The 19204-nt window shown below is 37.4% G+C and overlaps 1 protein-coding gene across 25 annotated transcripts in view; it reads left to right on the forward strand.

The window, feature by feature from the left end:
* Positions 1 to 19204, forward strand: part of NRXN3 (neurexin 3) — a 1534711-nt gene that overhangs the window by 1465023 nt on the left and 50484 nt on the right. For 18 of the 25 annotated variants that reach the window (XM_077910191.1, XM_077910199.1, XM_077910204.1 and 15 more), the window contains one exon: positions 17284 to 17362. In XM_077910191.1, coding sequence (XP_077766317.1) covers positions 17284 to 17362 — 79 coding nt within the window. Of the gene's footprint in view, positions 1 to 17283; positions 17372 to 19204 lie in introns of all 25 variants that reach the window. The other 7 variants (XM_077910198.1, XM_077910203.1, XM_077910200.1 and 4 more) reach the window with 1 other exon arrangement.

Consider the following 19204-nt stretch of genomic DNA (forward strand, 5'->3'; position numbering starts at 1 on the left):
GATCTGGTTTATATATATCAGGTGACAAAGGTAGGTTTCTCTGGAGCCATCAACACCTCCTCTGTCAGTCTGTCTTCATATCTGTCTGTCTGTCCCTCTGTATATTTTTTTTCATTCCACAACCTCACTTCTCCATATTTACTCTATGCTTCAGCCAATCCATATTAGTTTCTTATTCCCATTCCCTCCTTCTTACTCTCCTGCTTCTCTGCATGAATTTATGCCATTCATCTGCACTATCTGTCCCTGCCTCTGCTCATTAATGTCCTAGATCTTGTGAAAACCAAATCCAAACACTATCATTTCCACAAATTCTCTGACATTCCAACCACAATTTATTGCTCTTCCCTCAGAGCCCTTTTTAATTTTTTTTTTTACTATTATTTAAGGGTATTTATTCCAGGCACTCACCTACCTAATTATAAGCTTGAGGACCGGGGCCACTTCAGATGCCTTTTTGTTTCCTCCAAAGCAGAAAAGACTTGAATAAGTGAATGGTGAGGCACCTACCTGGGCGCAGCTGGGAATATCCTTGGGGAGCACTCAAGAAAATTTTTCTCATGTGAAGGAATTTGTTCCTAGACAAACTCAATGTATCACTTTGGTGTCCTTAACATCATCTGCTAAACAATCTGTTTAAATCTGTTAAAATCATTTAAACACTTTGATACTAGTCGATAAATAGCTACTGCCTTAAGACTCCAAGTGCCCTGTACTTTCATCTGCATCCCTCCCATCAGGATTCCCCTCTGTCCATACCATAAAGTCTGGGACAGCAAAATCTTCCAGGACCCAGCTCCAGCACAACGGCTACTGTCCATTCTGATTAATCCGTTCTCCTGCTGCACTGATTGTTGAATATTGACTGATAAGTTTTATATTACCCCATTGTTATAGCCAGTACAACACCCACAGAAAGCAGTGAAAGCCATGCACTATTTATGGGTATGTCTGACCTTCACTTGAACAGAGAAAAAACTAATGGTTTGAATAGGTATTGAGGATCCTTGTATATCTTCCCAGTTTGACTGTAAAAGTTAATGAAATTAGGGCCCAAACTTAAAATACAAATATCCTATGATAGGTATATCCTATGATATAAACAAAGAGATATATTTTTTATGGAGGAGTAACTAGGGAATTAGATTCCATTTGAACCTCTGTGTGCTGAGCAATTGAAAGCATATTAAAACAATTTTAAATAGAAGCATTTATTGCCTTTGCCTATAAGATATTACTTACATGGGAAATTAAGAGTCCAGTCTGGTGTGTTCCTGGGTATACAGCCTATGAAGGTATTTAAAACCTAAAGTATATTTATTCTTCATTTAAAGATGTTTAGAGACTGCCCTGTGTGTTAATGTGTGCTCTGCGACTAGCACCATTTAAACGCTCTCCCCCTGCATGCATTAATGTGTGCATCGAAGGGAAGAAGAGCAAGGGATGATAAACTGTTAACTGCACAATGTTCAAGTAAGATTTATCTAAGAAAGAACAGTCTAGTGCATTAATGTGAATATTCAAAGATAGATGTTTATCTTAATGGACTCAGAGATACTTACAAACAGCATAATTGCTGAAGTCATTTTACAGGGCATTTATTCAGAGCAATTACATTTACTCTTACTTTCTTTTGTATAACGAATTCTACTTAAAGGTTTAAGTGAGACAGGACTAGTGTGACCAAAGAACCATAGGTTGTTTCATCCTGGTCTCTGCTCAACCAGAGCAGATGACGAGAAGCAAAACCCCAAATCTCTTTATTGGCATTTCCTGGACGTTTCACAGAAGACTGGTCTATTAAAATATTAAATTGTCCAAATATCCAGATGACTACATGATATTTGCCTTGGTTTGAACCTATAGTCCTGCTGGTAAGGAGTTGACTCTGATACGTAGTTGTAGAATTGCAAGATAAGTTGCCTGTAGGCTTGTCTGGACCAATGAGACATGATATATCTTGGAAGCAAATATGCTCTTCCAGAGCAGCTCCCATTCTTGACAAATAGCTTGTAAAAGCATTCCTGCCCCTGACACTTCCTAAGGTCAGAATTAATAATAATCTGACAAGAATGGGGTGTGCTTCTCTCTTCCACTCACTCATATCATTTCCACCTTTAAACACAGCTCCTGGCTTATCCAATTCTATTTAAAGCCATAGACATTCCCTGAGCACCTGCTCTTCATTTAAATATATATTGTGCACCCAAGCTCTTGTCCAGCACTGTAGCGCTGTGGATAATTTCAAACCAATATTAAATAACATTGGAATATTAACAACACATCACAGAATAGTAATGTGTCTGAGTTGCTGATATCAATTTCAATCTACCCAGCAAGAGCATGAAGTAGATGTCATTGTCTCAAGTTTACAGAAGAGTTCAGAGTGCTTGTGGTCACCCTGGGCTCCCCTTCAGGGGCCAGAGCTCATGTTTTCTGACCCCATACACAATACTTTTCCTTTGATAGTATAGTTGGCTCTATCTACTGCTTAAGTAGCAATCAGATAAAAGGGAGAACATAAGTTAAATGGGTATTATAAGTCAGAATATAGTAAGTACATTAAGTGAGATTTGAAGAAAGTACTAAGTTAGCCTACTAAAATATTTTATTTTTTGGGACTCCTGGGTGGCTCAGTGGTTGTGTGTCTGCCCTGGGCTTAGGTCGTGATCCCAGGATCCTGGGATTGAGTCCTATATCAGGCTCCCCTCAGGGAGCCTGCTTCTCCCTCTGCCTGTGTCTCTGCCTCTCTCTGTGTGTCTCTCATGAATAAATAAATAAAATCTAAAAATATATATATTTTTTCAGCTGTAAGATCAAGAAGAAGCTGCATGAAAATGTATTGGAGTTGTGTCCTAAAGAAGGATATGTAGAATCTTACTAGGTATAAATGGCATGAAATGCAGGTAGAGCTAGGTAAGGAACAGTATAAGCCAGGACATCGTCAGGAACTTATCAGGCTTGCTCAAAGCATGGGAAACATTTATTTGATAGTTGCAGTGAAGAGGTGCTTACAGGAACAAATGGTAGTGAAAGACAGTGCTACAAAGTTCTGCTGGAGCCCCAGAGGTAGAAGATCTTAAAATTAAAAAAAAAAAAAAAAAAGTCTAGAATTCATTTGATAGGCAATGAGATAAATTTAGACCAAGAGAGTGTCACATTGAAAGCTATAGTTTTATTCTGGCAATGATTTCTTGGGTTCATTGAAGATAGGAAAGTGGAGGCAGGGAGTCTGATTAAAGATTTCAAGATTCATCCATGTGAGTGGCCAACCCAGACAGGAGACATAAAAAGTAGAATGATGTTTTAGAGATAGCCATTATGGGATTTGGTTCCTGGAGGATGGGATGCTGAGCAGTGAGGATTCACAGGTGACCCTGAAGGTTTGGGCTTGTTCCTAGGGAGTAATGATACCATAGACAGAGGCACCATTTTGTCTGGGATATGCAGATTGCATGGACTTATAGGATATTCAATTCAAAATATTTTCTCTCACTAAGGTAAAGATGTTTATCCCAACTTATCCAATACCAAAATGATCTCTCCTCTTTCATGTTCCTTTTGGACTTTCGTCTAAGCTATAGAGTCAGCATATGAGAACATTGTACTCACTGTGGAGCTTTCCAAGTCTCCTGGATATTATTAAAATATCACCTGGTGACTAATGTCCACCAAAGGCAGAGACTACTCACACAATGCCTTGTATCTCTCTATCTCTGGTTGCTCTCTATGCATTGCTCTCTCCATTTTGATTATGTTCATCTTCTTATAAGAGAAAACTAAAGCAAAAACTCCGGGGTCTAGAAAGTAGAAATCTACTTGTTTGGGCTCAGGTCATTCATTTGACAATATCAAAGTCCAGCTTCTCAGGTCTTTTGTTTTTTCCCTCACACTTACCAGCTTTCTGGTCACAAAATGGCGGCTGCAGCTCCAAACATTTCATACATACCCAAAGAAGAGAGGAAAGCAGTGGGTCCTGCCATTTCTTCCTCTTTCATTGGTAATAGAATAATTACTTCCAGAACCTCTAGCATATTTCCTTATCCATCACTTCATCTAGACCAGTGTCATATACCCATATCTAGTTGCAAAGGAGTCTCACTTAGGCAGGTCACATGACCAGCCCCAGAAAAGAGGAAAAGTAGAGTGGATATTGACAATGTCTCCAATTGTCTTGCCTTTCCTGCTACCTTGTAAGCACTTGGAAGGCAGAGACCATGTTCCATCAGGCCGGGTGCCCATATTATGTCATGTGTTGTTCTTTCCCTGGAACTTTACTGGACATAGAGAGGTCTGCAAGAGGGAGCGCTTGAGGAGCCAAATCCTTGCCTTGTGTGCTAAACACCCTCTTTGTCTATTGGTTCCTCTGAGCAGCTTTAGGAATGTGGGAGCTTCTGGGTATATTTTAGAAAGGCTCTTTTCAGCACCTCTCAAAAAATTTTTTTAAAAAAAGAAAGAATTAAAAGAAACACAGGACTACATGCTGGGAGGAAATCTATGCTGCTGTAAAAATAGAATAGGGCTCATGTGCATTCTTCGGTAATGAATGCATGAAAAGAAGCCTCTTAAATTATGAATGTGGCTTCTCTTGTTTATTGCCCAGTAATCCTGCTTTATTGATTTCTGTTTATTTCCAATCACCTAGAATGAAAGACTATGTTGCTTAGAGATCTTGATCCCTAAAAGATTGTTTAAAGCTACTCCTGCTGTATTTAGTTGTTTATTTTTTGCTCAAAGTGATTGAATCAATACGAATACAAACAAAGCACTTTTTCCTTTGCTTTCTAGAAGACTGGGGGAGAAAATACAGAGAAGCTAAATAAAGATGCTTGGACTTAAAAAAAAAAAAAAAAAAAAGCCCCAACAAATGACATATTGATTGTTTTCAGAGTCAGAGTGTAAATTAAAAATATTCTTCTGACATAAGTTTTTAAAGATGTACTGACTCAACAGTATTGATACTTACTCTCTTCCTAGAGGACCAGTTTGGAAGTGCAGCCCACTTTTCCCAAGATCAGCTGGCTCGCAGTTCTCAGAGGGAAGTTTACCTCACACTAGATGCTGCCAAAGGTCGTGGGTTCTGTATCATTAGTTCTCAGTTCAATTCTGCCTTCCACCACACTGCCTCTGTACATGTTTAAGAATGTTGTAAATTTTTTTAGAAAATTATGTGATCATAGTTCTTTTTTTATAAACATATTTTATTTATTTATTCATGAGAGACACACAGAGAGAGGCAGAGACATAGGCAGAGGGAGAAGCAGGGTCCCCATGGAGAGCCCAATATGGGACTTGATCCTAGGACCCCAGGATCATGACCTGAGCCAAAGGCAGATGCTTGAACACTGAGCCACCCGAGTGCCCCAATCATAATTCTTTTTTTAAAGTGGTTGCACTGAAACTCTTCTCAGAATTGGAGAGAAGTGGGAATAAGCAAGGCCTGGGGCCTTATTATGAGACATTCTCTGGAATTATGAGTTATTAAACTCCGGTGTGGGCAGAGATGAAGGTGAAGTGGGGTGGGAGGCATGGGCAGAAAAGAGCCATACAGTTGTAGGGGGGTGGGAGGTGGGGGAGGTTCTGGTGCTCTTTCTCCCAAAGTATCTTTCCACTCATGAGGCCAGAAGTAAAGCACAGGAGACCCAGTTTCAGGAGCATAAACTATTTGTCATAATATGAATTTCTAAAAACCATGTTAGAACACTTTGGCCTGGCCCAAAGACATTTTACAGCTCCTGCTGTTCTCAGGAGCAGCAGCAAAATTTAAGGGAACCAGTGCAAAATGAGACTAAGGGTCCCCTTGTTTAAAGAACAGAAAGACAGTACTGTTGAAAGTACAAAAATATCAAGCTCTTTTCCTTTCTCCATAGTCTCTCAACTTGTCATAGGACTTTTTATTTGCTATTTAATGCCATTTTAAGTAAATAAAAAGTTTAAATTATTAACATGAGTAATACCATCCATCTTTGTACTGGGTGACGCTAGTTTTAAATGCAGATATGAGAGCATTTAACTTCAATGCTGAATCGCCGAAATAACACAATTCATTATTTCATAGCTCGTGTATTCATATGTATTCTATTCTTACCAGAAGAGTGGAGACTGCACAAAACTAACTCACCTGTCTTTATTTCACTTTTTGATACATGTACCTCCTACTGGCACTCTCTACTTTCACCTTACTGATGAATAAGATAGGATGAAGGGTCCTTTCTCTTTAGATTTGTTATCTTTAGTGTAAATTATTGGCTGAGACAGAGAAGTAAGAAAGGATGTGATAGGTTTTCTTGGTTGCTTATGTTTTTAAAATGCCATTGCCTTAACTCTGGTTTCTAAGCAACTTTGATTCAAAGGGAAAGCAGAGCCCAATGGAGCCCCACTTACTCAGTAGATGTAACACACTTACCTGTGTGTTCATATCAGAGGATGTAGTATGAAACGCTAAAAGAAGGACATGCAAAGGAGATCAGCTATGGACTAAGACTTTATCCATAGTCATTCTTGTCTAGAAGGTAATACCAACCTCCCAGGAAGAAAAAGTGGGGGATTAATTCAAGTAACTCTGTTTGATTCATCTTATTCCATTACATGGTGGGTTCACAGAATCCTGTGCTTTTGGAGCACCAAAAACTCTGTTTATAGATGGGATGGCAAGGGATGGGGCTAGACACACACATTGCATGTATCTCATTTTCTTAGGCACATGTTCCATTGTCTTATTGACCTTCACTTATTAAATACAAGTTCAAAATTAAAATGGTTAAGAACTTCAAGATGGTGAGAACAGGGCATTAAAACAAGCTTAAAGCCCTTGTGAGCAGAGACCCCTGTGTGATTGCATAGGTCTCCTGTCTGGGATTACACCTGTTCTATTTCTAACACCCACTTTGACAGTGAATTAATGCCTTTGCCTATAAATTAGGGGAAAAGTGCTATCCTTGCCGTCCATAAGAAATGAGTAGTGAATAGTCTTGTTTTTTTTTTTCTTGCATTAAAGTTCTGTTGTGTTTGCTTTTATAAATTGTTCTGAATCTATATCCAAGATGATATATTTTACTTAAGGCATGTTGCAGCCTGGGAATGAGGCAGTGAGTCCTGCAGGGTGATTGAGTCCATCTGGGTTCCTGAATTTCCCATGCAGCAGTATCTAAAGACTTTCTCCAACTTGGGATTTATCACACAAATCAAAGAATATGATCCTCCAGTCTTCATTTGTGGGAGGCTAGTATTAGACATGAGTAACTAGGGCTAAATTCTCAACCCAAAGCCAAAATTCTTTGAATTCTCCCTCTTTTGGGATTTGATACCATGTTATTCAATTCATTCTCACTTTTGCCTTGTAGTTCTGGTTCATATTTACTGCAGATTCTCTGTAACTCCCTCAGTATTTTATTAAATCAAATGTCAAATGCACAAAACTTCCTTTAACTGCTGCTGTTGCTCTGACACCTGTATCTGCCTTTTCTAATATTTTATTACATGGCTAAATGGGAGATATTCTTTTCAGTGTAATAAGGAAAAATAATCTGGTTTTTTTATCAGTTGTATTTTACATTCAGTTAATTGCATTTGATGGCTCTCGGTAAGTTTGCTATGCCACACACTAAGTTCCTGGTTGTACTAATATGCTCTTCCTTCTTGTGTTTATAGTATCTTGAGCTAGCATTTATTTCTTAGTTTCTTATTAGGCATGAAACTGTCTTACTTTTAGTATTTCAAAGTAGCCATTCTCAGCCCTTTTCTTTTTTTAAAAAAATATTTTGTTTAAAATTAAATTTGCCAACATATAGTATAACACCCAGTGCTCATCCCTCTCAGCCCTTTTCTACATTGACAGACATAACAGGTGATCACATAAAATGAACACTCTTTTCAATAAAGGTGGCTTTCCACGGACAAATATATATATATATATATATATATATATATATATATATACACACATATTAGGCTGTGATTCCCAATATTTTGCTATTTTCCCCATTCCATTCTCTCCTCCCATCTAGCATACCTTAATTTATCAGTGACCAAAGATTGAGAACCACTGCTATTTGCTCTGGACATTATATCTTTTTTCAGAATTGCTGACCAATATCCAGGACTGGCTTTATCCTGCAACTCATTGTTCTCTCCAATGTTTGGTCTATTAAGGCTTTTAAAGCTATGATCTCAAACTGCCAGGAAGGGTGGTTTTCTTATATTGAGTGATAAGGTTAGACTACAAAACAGAGGGCCAGGAGGAAAAAAAAAAAAAATCTCCACAAAGAAATATGATTCTATTTTTCCTATTTTTTTCCAAAAACCCATTTCTTTTCCCTGAAGACAGAGCATGGAGAATGAATAATGGTACATTTTTCTTAAAAAAAAAAAAAAAAAAGGCGCTTTGATGCACTCCATGATAGGGACTTTTATACAGAATTTTAATATCCATCAATTGATACCTTTATCACTTTTAGTGGGTAACATAAATATTTGACCTGGTCACTTGCCCCTTAAAAACAGAGGCTTGATTTGGTAATAATATTGGAATAAAAAGCTCACTTATTATGGAAGTACCACAAAAAAAAAAAAAAAAAAAAAAAGAAGAAAAGAAAAGGTGACAGGTTGATAAGAAGATAAACAAGAAAAGTACATTAGGTCCTGGACTTCAGCTAAAATTTTGGCATTCCCTTGTAATGATTAGACCCCAAATACTCAATGTTTGTAGTGAAAACCAAGAGAATTTACAGTGGAAACACAGCCAAGCTTTTCCAACTAGCCAACTAGAGAGGACCTGCACCAGTAAGAAAAATAACTATTAAAGCCAGACCTTGAGTGTATATAATCGATAGGCTCCTGGTCTAAATTCCTAGAGATGGTATGTGGTTGGGTGGGTGGTTTGTATTTTTTTTCCTGCCTCCTAAATAATATGTAATTTCTCCAGGCCAAGAAATAAATTGAAAGGATTTAGAGGGATTTGCTTATCAGTGGAACACCACGTAGCATTACATTCCTCCTGCTTTTGGGAAGGTACATTGAAGTTTGGTTAATCTTCTGTGGTTCAATACTCCTCTTCCCTCTGTCAGGCTGCCTTGAACAACAGATAGATTAATCCCCTTCTACCCACTCTCTTCTCCCTCCTCCCTCCGCTCTCTCTTGATCCACCCTTCCTTTTTTTGAGCAGATGGAAGAAATCTTAAAACTGGAAAGAAAAGAAGGAAAAAAAAAAAAAAAAAGATGCCACACCACATTTACTTATACAATCTGAGAAGACCTCAAGGATAGAAGGAAAGGACCTCAATCCTTGGCACAAAATTTGGCTAAACTTAGCTCGGTTCTTCCACTGTTAATTAGATCTTGAGTCTGCAAAGGGAGTTCCTTAAAGGTTAATTCATTAGTAAGTTATTATACATCATGCCATTAACTTATCTTGTTCCTGTATATGCAGTGTGGAAATGAAGAATATGGAGGCTATTGAGAATGAGCAGAGTTTAAAGGGAAGCTGGTGGTACTATTTCATTGGATTCCTATATGATCCTCTGTCATAAAACGCCTTGAATAATCAGTTTTTGTCACAGTGGGTACCATTGATGGACTTCACAGGTAGTCAGTGTTTTTTAGTTTAGCCTGGCTCAAATCCCAGTGGTCTATAAGCTACATGAGGACAGGGACTGAGTCTGGCTAGCCCTCAGCACAGTGACTGGCACATCGTAGGCAGTTAATAAACATTTGTTGAGGGAAGACTGAGTGAGTAAATATATCCATACTTAATATCGTATCTCAAGAACAATTTTTTGTTTGTTTTTTATATTCAGTTTTCTTAGAGAGCTCTGGGCCAGTTAACTGAATTTGGTTATGCCAAATGCCATATCTATAGCCCAGGGCAATTCTCCTTAAAGCTTTCTCATTCACGGAAATATGAGTCAAGTAAAATATATAGACATTCATATCTAACTTGGCAAGTGATTATCTCCAGGAGTGGGTAGAGAGAAAGGAGGAAAGGAGTATTTTGAAAAACCACAATAACCTGAGCTCCAGGAGATAGTTTTAAAATTCAGAGGGTGTTGTTCCAATAAAGTTACATGGGCACATAGAGGTAAGGCCTGAGGGGAACTCAGAAAGCATCTTAACTAGATGGGATTTTGTCTTTTTGTCTCTGTCGTTCAGAACCTGCCTTATGGTATGCCCCGACCTCACGCACTTGAGTATGACAAGTTCAAGCCATTTGTTTCATTTTCTCATAGTAGTGTCAGTTGCTTGTTTTGAAGATAAGTATAAAGGGGATGTTCAGAATAAAATGAGGGTATTGATAATCCCACTCATGCATCTTACCATGTTTTAGGGTTGTTTCTGTATTGGGCTTGAGCTGGATGAAGTGATAGGGCTGGTAGGGGGAAGAGGGAAGCTTGAGATTATTGCTTCTAATAAGTTTGCCCAAGCTCCAGGCCTTTTCTATCTCTGGTACAGTCTAAAAATCATCCAGTAATGTGTGTGTGTCAGATAGGGGATCTATAAGCAGTTATCTACACTGGGACTATGCAGTGGCAATAATTTAATAAAGAAATAACTAATAGGTAATTTTAAATTGCGATGGTCAGGCTTTTCAAATCTCATTAAAGGTTACAGATTTACCTAGAGTCTGTGGGTTCTTATTTAATTAAAAGTATCTTAGACATCCTTTATTTAAATAGAGAATAACATGTTCATAATAAAGCTGTATGACTTCTTCTCTCCCATGAGATACTTTAAACCCCAACTTTATCACAGAATAGAAGTATAGAGGGGAAAAACTAAAACACCAAGCATTTGAAGAAATTGAATTCTTTTTAGCATGAAGCAGCTGCAGAGATGTATGGCTGTTTTCAGAGGGACTTCAGAATATTTATGGGCCTTTCTCTTTTCCTTTTTCACTGGAAGAAAGGCGATCATCATTCTTGAGTGTGTTATTTATAATTTCATAAAGCTGTTCTGTGGCAGGACTTATTTTATCTTGCGCTTAATCTCGGTCAAATAACTGTGCTTTGAAGGAGCCGGGTGGAGAAAAATGATTACCCCCCCTCCCCCAAATGATTAGCCTATTCTCACTATGAGATAAAGGGCCAAAGGTAGGAATTTGAAGTCACAAATAAGCATCTGGGCAGGCAAGAGGGCTCATGATGAGTCTACCTTGAGCTCTTCTCCATGGCAGCAGATATTTTTCTCAGTACCAAATAATGGATGGTGAGGAAGAATGAGGGGGGCTGCTTCTGTGGGGTAGACCCCTTCAGAGTAAATAATTAGAATCTGTTGATTACAGAAACAATAACTCACTAAAGGAAAATGAGAAGCCATGTCTGTGAGGCTGAGGGAATTGGAGGGTAAATATACCTATAAATTTACTTGGGTGGACAGAGTTTTGAGCTTTCTTCTGTCCCAGTTTATTCTAAGGTAATTTCAATAAACACTCCTAGGGGGAAAAAAAAAAAAAAGAGGAATACAAACGCAATAAAAAAATCTTTCAAGAAAAGAATAGAGGCCTCCTTCCAGACAGATATTTTATTGAAAGTTATTATAATACCTATCTTTAGTTTTATGAATACTAATACAGAACCGAGTAATTTCAACATATGTATTAAAAAATATGAAATACATATTTTAAAATGGGGTGTAGGAATTATTATTTTTAATACAGAGCTTGGCTAATATATAAGGACAGAAGAATATTTTCCTCCTCCTGAGAAGGCAAGGTAAAGCCTTTAATCTGCACTGTGGAGGAATCGCCCAGTCAGACCCATGCACTATGTCCTGAAACCATGTGTATGTGCTTCCAGAGGAAGGGCGACAGATGACCCTGATGAGACATGAGGAAGGGAAGAAGGAGAGATGTGCCAATAGGACAGGATATTAAATTCATGCTCATTATCCAAGTTTGCAAAAACAACACGATAACTCAGGTAGCTGTCATTCTGTCATGCTGGAACATATCTTCACATCTGTCCTACTCTTAGGTATACAAATAAACTGTGCTTCTTTATGCCTATGAGCTTTTTCAATGACTGTTGATTTCACCTAGAATTTTCTTCTCCTCCCACCTACAGCTCTTAGCTCTCCCAGCTTCACTGTTGCCTGTCCCTCAGGGCTCATTTCTGTTTCCCTTCTGCCCAGGGGCTATCTCTGCTCCCCTGCTGTTTGTTCCCTTAGCACTTTATGCTTACTCTTGTCATGGGATCCAGTTTACTATGTCAAGTTTGCCTGTTTACTTGGCCCTCTCTTCAGAGACTGTGAATTCCCAGAACAGCAGAACTGTGATTTATCTTCACTTTATTCTTCATAATGGCAATAGTGGTTGACACATAGATGTTCAGTAAATATTTATTCAAGTAATAAAGAAATGAATGAAAGATGAACAAAGCACCTTAATCATATAGTCATATATCACAGGTGGTGGATCTAGTAGTCCAGCCAGCATCAAACTGTTTGGTTTGGAGATGGTCATAGATCTTCTATTCTTTCTTGATGGACTTATAGAAAATGTGGATATTTGACATATGAGCCATAATATGTAAACACTTTAGGCTTAGTCATTGGGAATTATGAGAGCTTTAGACAATCATTGTGAAGAAAAAAAAATATGAAGATGACATAGAAAGCACCTTCATAAGCATTCTCTGCATAACTAGAAGAATAGAAGAACTTCTTAAAGCAATACTATTCTCTGAAGGAGCATGCATGGTGGGCAGTTAAAAGTAGCAGATGTCACTATAAATGCCCACACCGCTGGTTATTAGAAGTACTAAATGTGTTAATATGTGTTAACTGCATAGCATGAAGTCTGAATATAGCAAGTGTTTAATAAGTGGTAAATGTTATTAGTAGGCATGATTCTAGAAAGTTCAAATATCTTTTTCTCTCAGAGTGCTAACTGCTCTTTTTTTCTAAGGAATTATGAGTAATTATGAAAAATGGACATGATTGTAGGAAAATATACACATACACATAGCCTATGGCTATTGCATTTTATTTAAAGACAAAAGTCCATAGTTCCCTTCTAGTCATAATAATTATATCCTGAGTCTGTGTGTATATTGCAATAGAGGAACATAATTCACCAATCATGGGAACCACTAGTCAAAAAAGTATGACTTTTTTCCCAAAGTTTAGAGTTAGACCCTACATTTACTTATATTTGGGGAAGGACACAGACAAGAAAATTAAAGAGCTACTAAAAGAAAGCCTTAGGTTTTCTGAGAGTAATTTTGAATCAAATTGTCATTACCTTAGGATGTGATTCTAAGTGTGTGTCATCCAAAAGCTTTTGGTTTGTAATTTTGGGGTTTTTATATGGCAGGGACAGAAGTAGTAAAAAAAAAAAAAAAAAAAATTAATCCCTAAATATAGTGTGCTAAATCCTGAGTCCCTTGCAAATTAAAGCTTGCTGCCCCTGGCAGAGCAAGTATTTCTGAAACTACAGTGTTCTGTGGCAAGCATGGTAGTATTGGATGCCAGGTTCTCCAGGCAAACATTGGTTACTGTGTTGGGCAATGAGGGGATTGAGATGTTTGTAATGGCTTTGGGAATTTCATTGGCAGTGGCTGTAATTGGTGATGATGAGGTTTGAGAGGCAGAAAGGAAGGGGCTGGATTCATATAAAACCCACACAGATTGTCTGGACCCAGAGCCATGGGAAACAGATTATCTTCCAGTGATTTCTAAGCTCTCTTGGCATCTTTATGAGTATATTTTTCTTTATCACTCTTCATGGCAGATGCATCCAGAGGTGATAAATGAAAATAGAGTTAATGAATTATCAGTAATGAAGAACAGTTCTATTGGGGATGAATCATTAAAGAAAGAATATATAGTTGGATAGCAACTTTATTTAAACTAGGAGCAGCAACTAGGCTTGGAAGTGCTGTTATTGATTAATTGATTGACTTAGTTTAGTTAATATTTATTGAGCATGTACCATAAGCCAGGAACAGAGCTTCACTTTTTTTTTTAAGATTTATTTATTTTTTGTGTGAGAGAAAACATGCATGCATGGGCTGAGAGCAGATGGAGAAGAAGAGAGAGCATCTCAAGCAGACTCCCCACTGACCACAGAGCCTGACACGGGGCTCAATCTCATGAACCCTGAGATCATGACCTGAGCCAAAACCAAGAGTAAGACACGCAACTGACTGAGCCACTCAGGTGCTCCCAAGCTTCATTTTTAACACTACACTTGAATTAATGACAAGATATTGTGTGTATCCCAATTTACAGATGGAAAAATTGAGGCTTGGAGAGGGGAAATAAACTCACCCCCCTGGTCACTGACTGTAAGTGTAGGAGCTTGGAATCACAGCTATGCTCTGTGGAGGGTCAGTCCTGCTCATTCCATGCTCTGCAAGACTGCCTGTCATGGACCCACCTTGGAGTCTATCCACCATTATGGGAGCTACCGGCAAAATGTGATTCTGTTGCCTAGGAGGAACATTGTATTCATCCATATTCATATAGAAGATCAGCACAAATCAAATTCTGAGTCGTAGGGCACAGGGTCAGTTAACTGGGAAGAAAGGGAGTGAAAATGTGGAAGAGCATAAGTGTGGGGTCTGCAATGGTGGTTGCGGTTCATTTTGGGAACTGAGGTGGAGGTGACGATGGTGAAGGAGAGTGGTACTGGGGACATTGCCATCCAAGCCACGTAGCTATAGGGGAGCACTTGTGTAGTATTAAAGGAGGCAGAGGGAAGCTGAGAGGAAAGTAGTAAATATCCTTCAACCTGAGTCCAGTACTTTTCTTGAAACAAACTTTACATCATATCTTTGACCAGTCAAAATTAATATAACTTTCTTAGAATAACTACTTGGCTTTCAGTTCCTTTGATGAATTCACTAGACTTTCCTTAACTCACTGGCTTTTACTCAATACTAGGAACCTAAGCTAGTTATGCCGTATATAGGCCATTCTGCAAGGTCCCTATAATGAAGTCACCAACAATTAATTTCCAATTGATTACACTTTAGAAGTGTAACCTCAACCTCTTTTTTATTACTGCTCTCTAGGGAGATTTTTAGACAGTTTTTTTTCCCCCTAATTGCCCCTCTCCCATAAAATTTTAATACCACAGATATACTGTATATTTAAGTACTGTAGGCTTTTGGCAGGTCAAAAAACATTTTAATATCTAGGATCCAACCCCCCACACACCCAAAATGCTTTTTGCTGCCTTGAGGGAGATATTATCCTCCATGGGTAACTCATGCTTTAGAATGATCGAACAATGATTGTGATCCTTCCAAAAGAGGCCATTTGCCTCTTATGATAGCCTTCTGGATTTTTGCACAGTTAACATGTATTCTCTTACCACCTCCCTTCCCTAAGTAACTGAAAGTGAGCCTTCATAGGGTCCAATCACAATAGGACACTCCAAGGAAGTATGCTCACCATTTCTCTAACACAAGTAATGGCAACTCTATTGTACAACTGCCAGCTTCAGTTGCTGGAAATGAAACATACACTTCAGTAGTGTTCAATTGAAAAAAAAATAGTATGTTTGGAATTCTTTTTCTATTAACTTTAAGAAGGAGCAGGGTTGAAGTATCTCTCTGTCAAATGTAGAATAAAGATCAATAACATGGTTTAAGGCACCTCTCTGCCCCTGTCAATTAAATGAAATCAATTACCTCATGTGATTTTTCTACTATGCTTTGTTGTGTCCAGTAATTCTATGCTTAGTGTGTGTATTTCAAAAAGGATGTTGTCTGGAAATATTAAATATTTTTTTTTTGTTGTTTTTATCTTTACATGGTGGTCCCTCTGTGCATGCTTAGTCCTAATCTCATCTTTTGCTTAAGGAATCAAGCCATATAGGATTTGGCTTACCCTAATGATCTCATTTTAACACAGACCCTATCTCCAAATACTAGTCGAATTTTGGGGTACGGGGCATTAGAACTATAGCATATGAATTTTGGAGGGCATGGTTCAGTCCAAAACTAACATCGTGCAAGAAGAGGTGTAAAAGAAGCCTCTGTGAACCACAAATGCAGACTTTGACTAAGATCTATCTTAGTTCAAATCCTCATTGTTTCTTGTGTCCTCTTTGAACTCCAGTTCTCCTTAAAAGCATAATAATTATATCCATCCCAAAGGATTGTTGTGAGAATTGTATCTAATCAATTAATAACATCCATAACTAAATATATATATAAATATATATATATATATACATGTATATATATTTATACATGTCTAGCTCAGCATCTGACTTCTAATTGCTTTTCCTCTTGAATATGGATTCAGACTTCAATGCATTGGGAATAATAAAACCAAGGAAGTCAGTTAATGCTATTAATATCAAGAAGAGGAAAGAAATGAGCATTTATTGAACAACTACTATATATTGAGTATTCTTATGTACATAGTAGGACAAAAGTTTGTTTTTTACATAAGATCTGTAGATTAATCATTCAATAGTATTTATTGTGCATGCAATATCAGGTACAGAAAATAGTCTTCTCATCTTCTATGTAGCAAAGGTGCTTCTTATTACACATACCCAAAGTTTCCTATATTTCTTGCAGCAGATTCCCTGGCATTGAGGAGTTTCTACAGAATCTAATAGAAAAAAAAAAAAATTGTCACAAGTTGAATTACTATTGTTGCAACCAGATTTTTTTTCTGCTGTCATCAGAAACAGTCTTACCTGTGTCCAGAGGCTGTCATGTGGTATTTCTCTGCTGGCCTACATTACTAATTCAGCTAATTGCAGCAATTACATGAAGCGATCGCTGTTAGCGAGAAAAGCCATTATGCTATTCCTGAACAGACTGCATTCCACAGCATTCATTAATTATGCCTGCCTATAGATTCACAACCACCAAATCATACACTTGAGACCACACACCATATGCATTGAATCGCTCTCAAAGTTTGCAGGGCCTTTCCATGCTGTTTTACACTCTTGTATTGCCCACCATTTGTATAACTTTTCTCTTGCCCTTCAGATTCTCAAAATTGAAATTAAAATTAGAATGGAGTCAGATTGTACAATGTGACTTACAAGGATAGGATAGTCTTGAACCTCCTAGAACTGCTTTGAATCATGTAGCTTCTCATAAAACCCATACAGGTTGTCTAAATCCATAGTCATTCACAGCTACACAAGAGTCTAAAATGCTCTATCCTACAGCATGCCCTCTTTAGAGAAGAGAAACATAATAATGATAGGAGGCAGGACATAGTGATAAGTCTTTGAGGCTTTGGTTCATTGGTTTCCTTATCTCTCTCTCTCCTCTCTCTTCCCCCTACCCCATTATTTTCCTTTGACATACACAGCCAACATCAGATGACCTTGTTTCATCTGCTGAATGTTCAAGCGATGATGAAGACTTCATTGAATGTGAGCCGAGTACAGGTAGGTTAGGTCAGTCTTGTTTTGCTTGCTTTATTTTTACATTTGCAAAAAACAATACATACATATATGTGAATATACATGTGTTTTATATATATTATAGTGTGTTAATGTGTGTATTTTCTATATCTATATATGTATAAGCATACATATATAAATATTAATATATAATCAAAAGCATCAAATTCCATGGAAGGAGTAGGTAAGATCCCAGAGAAATTTAAAGTCAGTCAGTTCCTGACATACTAAAAAAAAAAAAAAAAAAAAAATCCATGGTGTACCACCCAACTTGGAGCAATGGGACACCCAGATTAACTGTGGGAGCAGGAAAAGTACAGCAGCCACTGGCAGCTATGAAATTGACAGGGGTAGGGGCATGAAGATGTCTATATTGGAATAACATCAAAACACCATGAACCCAAAGTGGAGCTATAAAGATCATTTAAACCTCATGGATTGTTCTGAGCCTGCATGGCAAATGAAATAAAACCAGAAACCAAAACCAAACAATTTAAAAAAAAAAAAAAAAAAAAAAAAAAACATTTTCCATGGGATTTCAAAGGCAGTTAACATGGTATTATATTTATACTAATTTTGTTCATTGTGTGTTTAGAGAATTGTGCAGTGATATAGCATAGTAAACACAAAATTAGTACTGAACCATGCCATGTCAACGGCTGAGATGCTTCAAAATGTATCTACTGTGCTGAAGTTAAGAGAACTTTAGCAACTTGATGCTTCAATGTGTTCCCCCATCCGCACCCGGATACATTTTGATATTTTATGGTCTTTCTTTATAGTGAGCTATATAATGTCCAGCAGGCAACTGCAGTCCTTGATTATTTCCTATCAATTTTTTCAAGTCATCTGTTTTGAGACTTGCTATAAGTTAAACATTTATGTATATATATATATATATAATAGAGAACAGATATCATCGAATTTCTGTGTATGTTTAATAAAATCAAAAGCTGGAATTGGGTTAGGATCTTATTTCTGCAAAGGCTAAGAGAAGTAAATAGACTATTCTAGTTGATTCTTTGGTTTTTTTTTTTTTTTTCTCTTCTTTAAAAAAAAAGATGAGCTATTAAACATTTTCTTTCTCTAATTCTAGAGAAATTCAAGGTTTGTGAAAAAGAAATAATAGAGGAGAAACCTTCTATTTTCTTACCCCAAGATGATTTACATTTTTTTTTTTTTTTCAAATTTTGTTGAAGGCCTGACTGGTGTCTTGCAAGTGGCTTTGAATCCAGGAAGTTCTGTGGGTCTCTGTTTTTAGCATTACATAGGGACATAATGATAGGTAAGGCCTTTCCATTTTGGAGTGTGACCTGCAACTTCAGGAGCTCAGTTGTGTAGAAGGAAAGTAACTGTGACCTGGTGGTCAGGTTTTGTTTTGTTTTTTTGTTTTGTTTTGTTTTGTTTTGTTTTGTTTTTTTCAGATTATTAGGTAATAATTTCAATGTACTACATGATATGTTAGTGACATTAGAGGGCAGGTAAACTCAGTCTATACCAGAATTGGACATCAAGTTTTTATTCACTCATTAATTCATCCATTCAATATATATTTATGAGCACTAGGGCAGGAGGCAGTGTATCTCTAGAGTTGAGACCTTCCTATTCTAATAATTTTCATAAATGAGCTGTTGGGAAATAGAATTAGGAGCTTTGCTACCCAAATTTCCTCTCCAAAATAATTGAGTTTAGCAAATATTTTTTGAGTTAACTGTGTATGTTAGGCATGTACCAGATCTTAGGATTTCAGATATAAATATGGCATGACCCCTAAGACCTATGTTAAATTAACTGATTTCATGGCCAATAATTTAAGATACCTAGACT

This window comes from Canis aureus, chromosome 9 (assembly GCF_053574225.1).
Source record: "Canis aureus isolate CA01 chromosome 9, VMU_Caureus_v.1.0, whole genome shotgun sequence".
Classification (NCBI taxonomy): Eukaryota; Metazoa; Chordata; class Mammalia; order Carnivora; family Canidae; genus Canis; species Canis aureus.